General features: G+C 39.5%; 1 protein-coding gene across 5 annotated transcripts in view; it reads left to right on the top strand.

Annotated features, from left to right (window-relative positions):
- Positions 1-15,143, top strand: part of strbp (spermatid perinuclear RNA binding protein) — a 121,169-nt gene extending 106,026 nt beyond the window's left edge. For 4 of the 5 annotated variants that reach the window (XM_034312512.2, XM_034312511.2, XM_034312509.2 and 1 more), the window contains one exon: positions 9,635-15,143. In XM_034312512.2, coding sequence (XP_034168403.1) covers positions 9,635-9,729 — 95 coding nt within the window. In that variant the 3' untranslated portion in view covers positions 9,730-15,143. Of the gene's footprint in view, positions 1-7,832; positions 8,376-9,634 lie in introns of those variants that run through there. The other variant, XM_053241154.1, reaches the window with a different exon arrangement.

The following is a 15,143-nucleotide window of genomic DNA, read 5'->3' as shown; positions in this document are numbered from 1 at the left end:
TAAGGACCTACGCTGGCAGATCCCCTGGCCAACGGGAGGACAGGCTCATAACCTTTTGGTTCTTCCTGTGGTTGGAGCAAGCCTTGCTTCGCTTCGGCTGGGTGTGTCGGTGCTGCTCGTCTGAGTCTGCCTGCTTTCCCCAGTCCCCATGTCCCCATGTCCCCATGTCCTCATGTCCCTGAGTCTGGACACGTGTCTCTTTTCGCAGTGTCAGAATGGCTCCTGTTGTCTACAGCACTAAGATACCACATTCATTCAAAGCAGCCCTGACTACAGAGAGACCGAGGGAGAGAGACCGAGGGAGAGAGACCGAGGGAGAGAGACCGAGGGAGAGAGACCGAGGGAGAGAGACCGAGGGAGAGAGAGCAAGAGATACAGACAGAGGGAGAGAGAGCAAGAGATACAGACAGAGGGAGAGAGAGAGATACACATACATAGAGAGAGAGAGAGAGAGAGAGAGAGAGAGAGATTCAATTACAGAAGCTATAAATATACACATACACATGCCAATATACTGTACATTGATATATTCACTCCTGTGCCTTGTGTCGATATAGTTGTGTGTCAGCAGTCTTACAGTTTTACTCCACTGTTCTTCAACCTCCTCTCTACACACTGATTAAACAGTCTGCGTGTACGTGATTACCAAGGAAAAGCTTGGACTCGTTCCCCTGCGCTGGAAAAAGAACAGAAACCTGCTTATTCCAAACTCGCATACGTACAACAGAAGTCTAAAACTCCGTCGTTAAACAGATGTTTAAATTACGCGACTATAAACCTCAAACCCACCGGAACAATAAAAGTGTGCGGATGAGAAAGACGAGAAAGAAATCAGCTTTCATAGACTTTTATCTATTATCTGTAATTTTCCAACCCTGGAGCTGTACAATAAAAAGTAGTTCCTGTTATTTTACACTTTGCTGAAGGTTGTGTTGGTATCCATACGCCACCAGAGCCTGATAATTCACGATTCATAAAAACGTCCTACAGAAACGTTTCGTGTAAATATTTATACAGCAGCGCTGTTGTAAGTCTGAATTCTGTTTTTTATTCAGAAGTCGTTGATTTAATTTTCTATAACAGCAGCTCAGACAGTAGTGCAGGTTTATATGAACACACTCGTTCAGTACCGCGGACGCTCTGCTAATAATAAACATTCATGTGGTGAAATTTGATGTAATATTTATGGAAGGAGTCTCCAGTGTCAGCTGTAACTTTAAAGTTTTCAGCATCTTCAGGACAGAAGAGTTTACACTTTGCAGTTTCACTGTAACATGACAAGCTGCGTTTTTTTTTTTTTTGTCTTATTAACTTCAAGAGCGGAAAAAGAGAGGCTTGTGAGTGTTTATAGCTGCTATAACGTAAGTGAGAACAGGAACTAAGTTGGTTTCATTAGCATTAAATGTAACACTAAACAGATATGTATTATTGTAAGGGTGAGAGTAATTCCGCTTCTTCACACCACCACGTTATTGATTATTTTACTATAGCAGAACCCCACACACAGTGTTTTAGTCCTTACTGAACACCCCTCGGAGTGAGTTTGGAGTAAACATGTTTTCTGTGTTGCTGATGCTGTAATGAAACATGTCTAGTGCCGCTCATGCTCAGGTTCAGACTTCCTGTCGATCGCGCTGTATATTTAACTGATTCGCGTGTCGAGGGAATAATCCTGTTTGCTCGATGCCGGGAATCGGGAACCTCCACCTGACGATAAGAGAGAGAAAAAAATAAATAAATAAATAAAAATCTGGCCTTAGATCAGATTGTTCGCTGATAGAAAAGCGCACAGAGCTTCCGGCGACGGGATTGTGATGCGACTCGCCTCCATGACAAAGCGTTTGTCGTGGCTGCCGCCGCTCTCGGAGATCAGCTCGTATTTGAGGCCTCGCCGTTTCTCGTTTAGCTCCATCACTGGGTTCTTACCGCTCGCCGTCAGAATAGGACCCTGAGTTCGCACCTACACACACACACACACACACACACACACACACCGCATAGCTAGGACTCCAGGGTAAAGTGGTCAGCTATATAGAGAAGCTTGTAAAGAGGAGTGTAAACATTTGCAAAATTGTTTGCACAGTAACTACATACACACTCCTCGGAAAGCTGAGAAGCTCTGCATAAACACCTACATGTAGAGACATTTTAGTGTACTCTCTCTCTCTCACACTCACACACACACACACACACACACACACACACACACACACACACACACACAGGCATGTGAACGTACTTTAGCTTTAACACGTACGTGCTATAAAAGGTGCAGTGGAAGTACCGGTCTATTATAATACTTTTAACAGGTGTATAATAAGTCTGTAACTGCGCACTGACGGTGAGGAGGTTTTGAAAACTCTATATTAATAATCTATAAAGGAAAAAAAACTTTATTCATTTCAAGTTCAGGTTTTATTATTGGCCACGTGGCAGCGTGATACGGCGGTTCATGGCCACTACGCTACATTCAGGATAGTAAAATGTTACATCAACACTACGAGTGTAACGCAATGCCGTCTTATCGTTTAGTGCTCAAAATATTCGTACCCGTTTGTTGGGTTGAATCTATCGCTATGCCCCGGAAACACCGGACAAAACTGGGAAGAAAAAAAAAATTAAAAACAGGGTTGGTGGAAAAATTGACAAATTATTACAATATAGCTTTCTATCATCTATCTAATGTGCCTGAGTAAGCAAGCTAACATCAAAGCAGCGAAGTCTTTCCTAAATCAAGACACTTGTTATTTTTACATTACAGCTGACAACAATAGCTGTCTAATAAAATTTTATTCAATTTACTGGTGGGGACATTAGATTTGATTTAATAACATTTTTATGAACTTTTATAGTCTAACACAATGGAGCTATACAGTAAAAAGTAGATCCGGTTACTTTACACTTTCCTGAAGGTTTTATCGTATCATTACACCGCATCAGAGTCTCACAGCTTTCATGATCAGAAATTCAAAATGTCTGGAATCTGGATTCTGATTGGTCAGAATGTGTAACTTTTCCATAACAGCAGCTCTGACATTAGTGCAGCAAGTGACAGGTTTATATTAATGCGCTCGTTCTATAGTAATTATAAGTTATCTTATAGTTATAGTAATTAAGTTTCTATAGTAACAGCTCATTCACAGGGATTAAATTTAATTCTGTGTTTGAAAAGAAAAGTTCTATCAGTTCTGATGCTCTGTCAGAATCTGTTATAAAACTCACACACACTCTGGAATGCTGCAGTGAGTCAAAATGGGATTATAATTGATATATAATTGATATCATTGTTATAATATCTGTATGATATTCTCAAAACAACAACAAAAAAAAAAACAACCACCAAATACTCTGCCTTCTGTCCATATTTGTATTCGTTTATCTTTATTTATTCATTTATCTTCATTATTCGTGTATCTGTTCTGTCTGAATAATGTTTTCATATTCAGTTACAAAATCCCAATAAATAAGTAAATATATAAATACTAAAGGGCAAATAATGATAATCAGTATTAAAAACCAAACACTTTCAACATCAGTAACCGACATAATCCTTTTTTTTTGTTGTTGTTGTTGTTCAGAAGGACAGAAGAAAAGGTTTTGTAGATCTTCAGTTCGTGTTAGTGGAATCACAAGTTATTTTGAGTCCTCATCACTCCTCCAGTTACATTATCCCTATTTTTATTTCTCCTTCAAATCTAAAAGAATATATTTCTTAAATTTTAATTAAAAAAAACTGAGATTTGCAAACCTGGGTGTTGTAAGTGATTCTACAGGTTTATCTGTTTATATTTAAATATACTTTAAAGGACATTTGGATTAGAGAGCCGAGTCCTAACATGAACATTAGGGTTTTTTTCCCCCCTCATTTGATTACCACGCAATGTTTGTTTTGTTTGCGACTCTAATACTGATTACACTGTGATTAAACGTGAGAAATGTCTGGTGTTAAAACAATGAGGGGGAAAAAAAAAAAAAAGACAAATTAGCCAGAAGGAATCGTTTAATCACTCCGGATTTTATCTGTAAGACTCGATAACGATGATGATGATGCTGTTAAAACTCTCTGATCCGTGATCCTGAGAAGATTGTTAATCTAGACTCTGAAGTTGGAGATCAGATTGAGTGTTGCTGTCAGTGTCTGAAGTGCTGTATTTCTGTAATGGAGATAAAGGTCAAAAGAGAGGCATGAAGAAGAAGAAGAAGAAAAAAAAAAAAAACGTGTCATTTATTTGTAGACGTCTCTTCTCTGGCCTCGATTCTCCATTACAGAAATACATCACTTCATTTTATTATCGTTACCACAAACACTGACGGAGACATTTATTTTGATTTCCAGTTTTAGTCATCATGGTTTTTTGCGTGGCCACGCTTCAGGAAAGGACGGAGATATTTATATATGTGAAACTTTATGCAAACTTATAGAAAACTTTTTTTTAAGCACGAGTAATTCAGTATTCGCACGCTTATCTGTTTAGAGCACTCTGACTCAAGGCTTGGGCGATAATGATAACGATATAATATTGATACTGTGATAAATTACATCACAAAATATTTTTCTTAGATATCACCCATATCTCTCTCTTTTTACAGCAAGTTTTTTTTTTTTTTTTTTGAAGTATACAAGTAACTGATTTGATAAAGTTTTGATAAAGACTTTTAGATGTAATACTTTTTCCACAATATAATTTTCTGCGATCATTTAGTATCACATCTCAGTATCTTTTTATACCATGTTTTGTGTCTAAAAATTACACACAAAGATTCAAAACTTTACCAGTTTTTACATATATATTTTTAAAACTTCATTTTTTTACTTAATTATATTTGTAGGGTTTAAATAAAAGTATGTTAGTCTCTTCAAACTCAAGAAATTAAACGCAGTTCCAACATTAAATAGTGGAGACAGTATAGCACCATGTGACACCGTGACTAAACAAACTAGCGTGTTGTCTCAAATCGCATCCTTACGTACTATTCTAGACCGTTACTTAGCACTAACGCTAACCGGTTCTCCTATTACAGTTAGTGTTTCAATTTTAAAAAAACTCTCATGTCACCATCAAACCTACCAAAAGCTCTATTTTGTGTACCTGCCTTCTGGATTTTCCGTATTAGTAATCACTTCTGAATGTAAGAGTCAGAGTTTTCGAATTGAGACGCAGCTCATGACAACAATCAAGACGACGGCGGAAAGTTTTAAAGAGAAACTCGCAACATTCTGTTAAGTAGCTCCAAGCTGTAAACACAGAGCCATCAGTTCCTGGTTGTACTTTTTAAAATGCAATCGTTTTGCTGATTTGTTTGCAAACCTGTGTACCGTGATTCATATCGTGTATCGCAGATTTTATGTATCGTGATATGATTTTTCTGCGTTGAAGAAACATACAACGACAACAACAACAACACACACACACAGTCTCTTTAACTACTCAGGCTGGATAATGTGTATTATAGCTTCACTGAGACAAGCATGAGAAAAAGATTCACACACACACACACACACACGTGAGCTCAGTGATGCATGTATCTCTCTCGAGTGTGTCTCTCTGGTCTCGCCTGGTCAAAGCTGCTTTGAATGAATTTTATGTGTGGGGTGGAAAGAAGCAGAAAAAGCCCTGATGGCTGTTTGGGGTATCTGTGGTTCTGCTCTCTGCCTGCCACATAATGAGCGCTCCTCTGGGTGAAGGAAAGCCAGGTATGGTGCTGTAGGAGACCAGCTCTCTTTCTCTCTCTCTTTCTTTCTCTTTATCTCTCTCTTTCTCTTTATCTCTCTCTCTCTCTCTCTCTCTCTGGTCTCAGAGAGCTGTGTGCATGTTCCTCTCACTCAAATCATCCAATGCTGTCCAAACCTCTGCCTCCTGTTGCTGCTTTGTGATTTCTAAACTGGGACTGGGACACACACACACACACACACACACACACACACACACAGTAGGATGAAGCACTCCAGAGCAAAGCAAACAAACCAGAAGTTTCTTTACCAAAAATGTACATGCAGAGAGATTTGTAAATGCAGCAGGACAATCCTAAATAGTTTATAGTTGAATATAGAAGTTAAGACAATAAATGTGTGCTGGTCTGGGAAAAACCTTCATATGGTCACATTTTGACTTTTTTTTTTTTTTTTTTTTTTTGTGTGTATATATATAGTTCTGAAAGCTACACATTACATAAATGTTCCTGAACTACGTGACTCTTTTGCATGTTTCTCAATCACAAGTAGAGTTCAAGCATTTTAAAGTGTAAAAAAAAAAAACAGGAAATCACATTTACACATTTCTTTCCAGTTACACCAAAAGACGCCACACGTACTTCTACACTTACAGACCTGCTGACGTTTTCGCAGTTTGCATAGAAGCTCCATCTTTTAACATCGGAATACGCTGCTACGAGCACATGAGCCAAAACAGCACATGAGCCAATCGATATATGAATCTAGAAGCCACGCCCCCTTCCCACCATCGCACATTATCGTAATCTCTCATCCCGACTAGGTTTCTCCTCGCTAATGGGGCGCTCTCGCTCTCCGTCACGGTAAATGGAAGATATTTTGTGCTCATTAAGTAAGGAATAACATACGACAGACTGTGCGGCTATATGAAATTAATCTATGGTATGTTCTACCTCAGTGATAGTGGAACTGTAGTTTATACGTTGTGAAACATCCAAGAGACGGATCAGTTCCTGTTATTGCTTAAGTTATAGCTAGATAGACAGTCGTTCCCTCAGCAGCGTCTCTCTCTCTCTCTCTCTCTCTCTCTCTCTCTCCCTCTCTCCCTCTCTCTCTGGGGGGGAGGAAAAAAAAAAGAGAACCCAGCTTGTCCATTTACGTAGAAACCAGAAAGCATAAACTCCTGTCAAGAAGACTTTGAACCTTTGCAATGCACCGTGACTGTTTCAAAGCGCTGACACTGGAGACTCCTTCCCTAAATGCTAAATAAAACTTCAAAGATTATACGGTTTTCTTTGTTAAACAACAATACTTTTTTAAAATTCTGTTTATTCAATAACATGGAGCGTCTGCCGTACAAGTCCCCGTGTATGAGCTGTTACTATAGAAACGATAACGTATTAATAACGAGCGAGAGCATTAATTAAAAACCTGTCGTTCATGTTGCAGCCGGAACTAATGTCTGAGCCGCACTGTTATACAGAAATAACACGCACCTTCTGACCAATCAGATTTGAGCATTTGACCGCTCTGTGGTACGAAGTAAAATCTATCGGTGTAGTTTGACTTAGCTACGAGTAAAGTTAACATCTTTTAACTAGACTGAGGTGTGAAAAATTAAACATTTTGTCCAAAAATGGTCAAAAACAGCACTTTTTCATCTGAAAGAGAAAAACGAAGTGTCATATAACACTATAATTTTTAAAGATTAAAAAACTGTTTGCGTTTAAGGAACGTAATTCTGCAAAAAACTGGATAACATTGTGAGAAAAGCGACTTAACTAAAGTGTGTTTCTTTTGCCAGAATTTGTTCACACCTGAGAGGTTTTCCCAGACCACCACAAAAAAAGGCCTCATTATTCAATCATCATCTGCATTCGCTTTCTTGTATGGACTAATGCTGTTGGTTTCACCTTCAGCCTTTCACCTGGCCTACTGACCCGCCCTGCGCTCTGTCTCTCTCTCTCTCTCTCTCTCTCTCACACACACACACACATACACACACATACACACACACACACACACACACACACACTCTCCTACCTCTCATGGTTACAGTGAGACGTACAATGAGGCGCTAACAACATTCACAAGATCGTTAGGTTTTCTCGTTCTTGAACTCCCGCACTCATGTCCAGTACTCTTCTCATTCTCTTTCTAGGTTTGCCCAAGAGAATGCTTCTGTTGCCCGTCATGAAAGTGCCCACCTACCCCATCCCTCACTACTCCTTCTTTTAGCTCAGGAGATCCACCAACTCTCGCTCACACACACACACACACACACACACACACACACACGTTTTAAATCAAAAGGGAATGTCAGAACGCATGTCCAAGTGAAAACATGTTAAGGACGTTAAGTAGAATCATTTGTAAAGATTTTATTTTACTTTATTCTATTTTTAATTTTCTGACTTTATGCAGGTTTTTAAGTTCTTAAAGAAGAAAAAAAAAGACTTGAAGGATTTGTACTGTGAATTGTTACCTCATTCATGGAGTTTTAAATTATATAGCTTTTTTTTTTTTTTTTTTTTTGCAATTATGGTTGTTTTTTCATTCTCTATAAGGATGGATTGAAGGATTACGGATATCCGATCTGGCAACAGGCACTATCTCTGTAAAGACGGCAGAAATTATGGGATGTATAGGTCTAATTTAAAGCTACTGTTGATAAATAAACCTTTATCTTATTCAACCACCATAAGCATCGACTTGTGTGTACGTCAGAAGCCGCGACGAAGAACTCGCACATCACTGTAGATTTTTAACGTGTAGCTGTGAAACATGACACACACACACACACACACACACACACGCATCTGAGTTTAGAGCAGAATCGCTAAAACACTTGCTCGTACACAAACACATCACAACAAAGAGCCGACACACAGCAACACACCGGAGCCTCCAGTCACCGGCACACATCGGAGAATCGAAAGCAGCAACATGGGATCCATGGAGATATGCTACCTAATCGTCTTTTATGTCCCGTTTTTTTATTTTGGTGTTTTATTTTCCCTCCTTCTTGTTGAGCGTCTTGTTGAGAGTGTGAGCTGTTGAGCTGTAAAAGTTCTTCCTCGTCTACAGACCAGCGCGAACCACTTCAACCTTTTTTTTTTAATTTTTTTATTTTATTATTTTATTTTTAGAACAACCTCCTCCATGTTGTTCCTCAGAAAGTGTGTTCTGCTCTTACTGTAAACTTTTTAATCAAGTTCCCAAATTCCCATTTAACATGATTTAACTCTATAATCAGTCAGAAGGTGTTTGCGCTGGTCCGTGACAGGAAAATGTGGCCATCACTAACCAAAGAGAACCACCATCTTTCTTTCTCTCTCTCTCTCTGTCTGTCTCGCTATCTCTCTCTCTCTCTCCCTGGTTACTCGCTGTGGTCACATGATCCCCATTGCTGTAAGATGGAGGCCTTTCTTCATCCTTCATGATCATCATCTCCAAAACAAACAACCAAAAAAAACCCACCTGTGTCCACTCAGAAACCAATGGGGCCTGTTCTCTTTGATGGCGATGGCGTTCATGGTGTACTATACTCTCTCCGAAATCGTTCTGGTTCTGATTTGTCAGAGTTATGTACTAACCACATCCGTCTGGAACTTTTGGAAGTTGCCAACATACCTTTCCTCACACATCCTTATGCTTTTTATTTTTTTTTTTTGAAATTTTTGGTTTGTAATATTTTATCGGAAAGTGATAACCGTGCAACTTTGATGTTTTTTTTTTTTTTTTTTTTTAATTTAGTTATTTATTTATTAACCTCCTGGTTCAATGAAAACCCCACGTACAGCCCGAAAGAGCAGAGACCCTACATCCCTACATCCCTACAACCCACGGCTCTAAACCCCACCCCCTTCCTCCCATCCTACCCCATCAGAGTGTGTAGCCCCGCCTCCTGCCGGCCCACGCCGTTATTAATCGCAGCTCTCTCTGCTCTTCTCCTCACTGTAGGTGGTCTTTTCATTGACAATCCCTTTTACCAGCCACGGACCATCGCACCTTTTATTATTCACTTGGGTCCTCAAGATCTCTTCTCTGACTTCTAGAACCATCAGGTTGTGTGGCTCTAAAGTGTCGTGTACCGCTCCAGGCTTGACCAGGCTCTCTCTCTCTCTCTCTCTCTCTCTCTCTCTCTCTCTCTCTCTCTCTCTCTCTCTCTCTCTCTCTCTCTCTCTCTACCGCACAGAAACGCCCTAAAAAAACTGCACACACTCCTTTCTCCCAAACACAAGCAGCTCGTAACGAAAGCAATACCCGATTTGTTTGACCTCGGCTCACCACCGAGGACTTTTGGCAATACACATGAACTATTTTATTTTTATTTTATTTTATTTTTAAACGGCTTGAAGCTTTTCCTGAGATGATGTGAATGTTCAGTCTTTAATCTCGCGCTGCAATATATTCATTTTCACTGTATATTCACGAAAGAATATATGTGACTATATTATAAATATATGCATATATATGTATGGTAATTCTACTATAAATATATATGTGTAGATACACTGATGTACTTATGTATATTTCTATACTATATATATACATATACATTTAAATATCGTTGGTATAAATTATTTTAGAAAGTGAAATGTAACTATTATAACCTTAGCATATAGCGAATAGCTTTCTCTTCCAGTTTTATATATACTGAGCAATTTAATGTAATCATTTAATCTATATTAACATGCAATACGAGCGCCCTTTTCTTAATCTACAGCTCGTAGATTAGCGATGCTTCCTCCTCTGCGCCTCAGCAGCTTGACCACGTCTGTTCATTAGTGTGTGTGTGTGTGTGTGTGTGTGTGAGTGTGTGAGAGAGTGTGCGAGTGAACTTCGTTTGACCAAAGCCTGGTGTTTTGGCTCTTCACGTCATATACGCATAGCAATACGCAACACTTCTCGCAGGTTTTTAGAAAGCACACACACACACCGTCTTGCGCAGCTGCTCGCATTCTGTTCACACACTCGGGTCAGCTCGTGCATCCACTCTGGATTATTATTATTTATTTTTTTTTCCCAAAACACAAAGCACAATCCGAGTTAGTGATTTACTCTATGAACCGGAAACCTCAGCCCTGTTTTTATACCACACTGACCAATAATTTACACACGCGATGGCTGTAGAGTCGAGTGCAAAAGTTTGTACACCCTCAGGACAAAGTACGATGTCTAGCATGTTGGGTTTTATAGATTATGACATGATGATGGTTAAACTTGTTGAAAGTAAAAAAATTTAAAAATCGCATATTCCCCCGTACATACACGTATACGGATATTTTTGAAAATGCAAGTTTATTTTTTTAAGCATTTTGGGTCACAGAAAACTTTTTTTTTTTTTTTTTTTAAACACCCCTTAAATGTTAAGAAATTTAAAATCTCTGTTTTTCTGTAAATGTTAAAAACGTTGCTGAAAACATCACATCATGAACCTGCACATTGGCAGCTTGCGTGTTATGAATGTTTTCACGGCTGCTGGTCAGGTCGTTACTTCACGCTCCGTGATTTCTTGTTTATCCGGCGCTTCAAACCGCAATGAGAACGCAGATTTACGATAAGAACCAGGAGAACCTTTTCTATTGGAGTAGAACCTTAACCAGCAGTTCCACCTCGTCGTCACACACAAATAATCCGCGTCTGTCAACTTTAAGCTGTTTGCATTTTTCCACATTTCATTTTCTTTAATGCAAAATGTTAATTTTACAACGTACTGCCACTGAACTATCGCTTATGTTCTCTAATCATTTTCACGTTTTCCAAAACACTCTTCGTATAGATAGAAATTATTATAATTATTTTTAAAAACAATGTAAACATACGGACGGAAAAACTCTAATTGTTTTGTTTTTGCCTTATGGTTTCAGATCGTTGTCTTGTTCTGGAAAACAACCACGTTTTATTTTTAACATCTTAGATTTCCATCGATTGGTGCATTTTCTGATGTAAAAACCATGAGGGATGCAAACTTTTGCCTTCGACTAATCTAATTACAGAAAGTTTTACACATCTGCATTCACAAATAGGATGAATCATATCCAGTGAAGTTAATCAAATCAGCAAATGAAGATGGTTTATTAAACTCGAGTGTGCTGTAAGTGAAGGTTAAAGCTTGACAAGTTTCCCTTTAATGACGAGATCAGAATGTTCATAAAGCTATTAAAAAAAAAAAAATGTAAATATTATTTATTGGGTAAAATCTGTCTAAATACCCATTAAGTATCTTTAATATTATTGCTATGCCTATAAACGCTATTTTAAAAATATTGTACACTTAAGTAGTAGATTGTAGCTTTTAAGTGCATATATAGGATTAAAAATACGACTCTTTATTTATGTATTTATCAGAATTCTATTTGCTGGAATTTTAATGATCTGAGCCAAAAAAAAAAAAAGAAAAGAGAGAGAGAGATGTATTTGACAAAACTGGGCTTCAGTCTGGTTTGAAGTTCGTCTTTATTTAATTTGTTAGACGTACAGAGAAAGTCTGTAATGTTATATGATGCATCATATTTTCTCACTTTCAAGCTGTTTTTTCTGAACCAGAAGAATGACTTCGATCTTTTTTTTTTTTTTTTTTTTTTTTGAGTTAAAGATGGTGAGTGTGGATGTGGGTAAGTTCTGTGAGAAAACTCGAGAGTGAGAGTGAGAGCTGCCTTTCTGATTTTTATTTTTTTTTTTTAAAATCAAACACACAAGTCCCCTTCTTAATGATCTAATGCTTTATATCATGTTTCCGTGTGTGTGTGTGTGTGTGTGTGTGTGTGTGTGTGTGGGGATGAGTGCGTGATCGCTGTAGTCATTAATGATTAGTAAAACTTTTAAACTAGAAATGATCTTTATGGGTTAGAGCTCCGCCCACCTTCTTTCTTTCTTTTCTCTCCATCTACCTGTTTGTCATTTCTTTCTTCCTTCATCCCTCTCAAATCTTCCTTTTGTCCATCTACCTTTCTGTATTCACCTCCTTTTTCTCATCCCTCTCACATCTTTCATTCTTTCTTTCATCTCACTCAAATCTTCCTTCCTTTCTTGCTTTACCTTCTTTCCTTCCTTCCTTCCTTTTGCCCAACTACCTACGTAATCACTTCCTTCCTTTCATCCCCTTCATCTGTTTCCTTCCTTTCTCTCCTCTCATCCCCCTCACCCCTTCCTTCCTTCCTTTCTCTCCTCTCATCCCCCCACCACTTCCTTCCTTCCTTTCTCTCCTCTCACCCCTTCCTTCCTTCCTTTCTCTCCTCTCATCCCCCCACCACTTCCTTCCTTCCTTTCTCTCCTCTCATCCCCCTCATGTTTCCTTCTTTCTCTCCTCTCATCCCCCCCACCACTTCCTTCCTTCCTTTCTCTCCTCTCATCCCCCTCACCCCTTCCTTCCTTCCCTTCTTTCTCTCCTCTCATCCCCCCACCCCTTCCTTCCCTTCTTTCTCTCCTCTCATCCCCCTCACCCCTTCCTTCCTTCCCTTCTTTCTCTCCTCTCATCCCCCCACCCCTTCCTTCCTTCCCTTCTTTCTCTCCTCTCATCCCCCTCACCCCTTCCTTCCTTCCTTCCTTTCTCTCCTCTCATCCCCCCACCCCTTCCTTCCTTCCCTTCTTTCTCTCCTCTCATCCCCCTCACCCCTTCCTTCCTTCCTTCCTTTCTCTCCTCTCATCCCCCTCACCCCTTCCTTCCTTCCTTCCTTCCTTTCTCTCCTCTCATCCCCCTCACCCCTTCCTTCCTTCCTTTCTCTCCTCTCATCCCCCTCACCCCTTCCTTCCTTCCTTCCTTTCTCTCCTCTCATCCCCCTCACCCCTTCCTTCCTTCCTTTCTCTCCTCTCATCCCCCTCACCCCTTCCTTCCTTCTCTCCTTTCTCTCCTATCATCCCCCTCACCTCCTTCTCTTCCTTCCCTCCTTTCTTTCTTTCCATCAGTTCTCTCCTGTCCTCCTTTCTCTCTCTCCTCTCTGAGTGTACTTCTGCTCACTGTAGGCAGTCAGAGTTAATCAGGGTGGGTTCTGATGTCCAGCAGCAGGTATCTGTGATCGATGTATTTATTTATGAAAGAGGCATTCACGCAGCTGCAGCTCAGCCTCAAATGAAGAGTCTGAAGATGAGGCAATAAAACTCGTAGTGAGAGTCGGCGGAGTTAAATTCATAACAAGCTGAAGAGCTGTAATATTGCTCTGTAATGGAATCACATGACTTTAAGCTAGGGAGGAACTGAATTTTTCTAAAATACGATGAAAAACACTTTTGCAGCGTACTTCCTCCCCAGCTGCTTCTCCTCGGCTTTCTGATCAGGCCGAGGAAACCAGTTACCGTGACAACCTTGCTGTGAACAGTCTACAGATGGGGTAGTGTGATGCATCAGGTATTGTGATCATTGTTAGTTTTGTTTTTTTGGTAAAAGATAGCTTTATAATTATGTTTAAATATCGCGTCGCAGTCGTTAACGTATTCCCGAGGAAGCAACACGTTCGAGCTAATCACCAACGGCCGTCCTCAGACGCGCATGATTTTTAATAACAATCTGAAGCAAACGTTTTAATCACTTTCGCACAGTTTGATATCGAAAACATAAGCCGGCGATATGGACTTGTGTGTGAGATGTGAGAATCAGAATCAGGCTGAGAATTCGTTTTGTGAACCCGAAGCCTCGCTGGTGAAATTGAGCAGGCTCCGGTTTCTGTGTGAGCGAGTCACGAGGTTCACAAAACGAATCGCTCGTCTAAACTCTCGAGTGTGAATCCTCACCGTCCTGAATCAGTGCATTATTTGCAACAGAGCTGTTTTTGGGTTTTATTTTATTATTTTTTTTTTTCCCCTTAGAGTTAGGAATGTACGCAAGTAGAATGTATTATCATAGAAGAGCTATGTGCATTTTGCGTAAAACATGCAGGTATATAAATACATGAATGATATATAAATTAACTTTTAAAAGACATCATGATGTTTGGGTGCTTTTTACCCTCGTTTGTGTTTACATCTCTGTCTGATTGATAACTCTGTGAGCGTGGCCGGATCCGCGGCCCGTCTGCTCTTCCACGATTCCGCTGCTGTAGATATTCGCTCCGTCCTCGCTGCGATTCGGCCTGCGGGGTTCGACATCGACAACTCTCGGTTATCTGTTTCACAATTGGTTTTTTTTTTTGGTTTTGTTTTGTTGTTTTTTTTAAAATGTGAGTTGAAAAGATATCAAACATTTACACACTTATCTACACTTGAAATATTATTAAAAGGTCATAATCTAATCATGTGACGTGGCAATTGTGCACAAGTTCCGTGAGCGAGCTGTGCTTGTGTAGACTCGAAGTTAAACACGACAGCACTCGATGTTCACTAGCTGTGGTTATTGATTAGTGAAAACACCCTGGTGGTCTCTCTCTGTCTGTCACTGTATTTGCTATAAAACATGCTTAAACGATTAACGTACAAAAAATTCTCTGAAGTGTAAAAACTTTTTTAAAGCAAATAAATACGTACTGATTATGAA

Source organism: Pangasianodon hypophthalmus, chromosome 17, assembly GCF_027358585.1.
Source record: "Pangasianodon hypophthalmus isolate fPanHyp1 chromosome 17, fPanHyp1.pri, whole genome shotgun sequence".
NCBI lineage: Eukaryota > Metazoa > Chordata > Actinopteri > Siluriformes > Pangasiidae > Pangasianodon > Pangasianodon hypophthalmus.
Note: the sequence above shows the minus strand (reverse complement) of the source record. Positions and strands in the feature narration are given on the sequence as shown.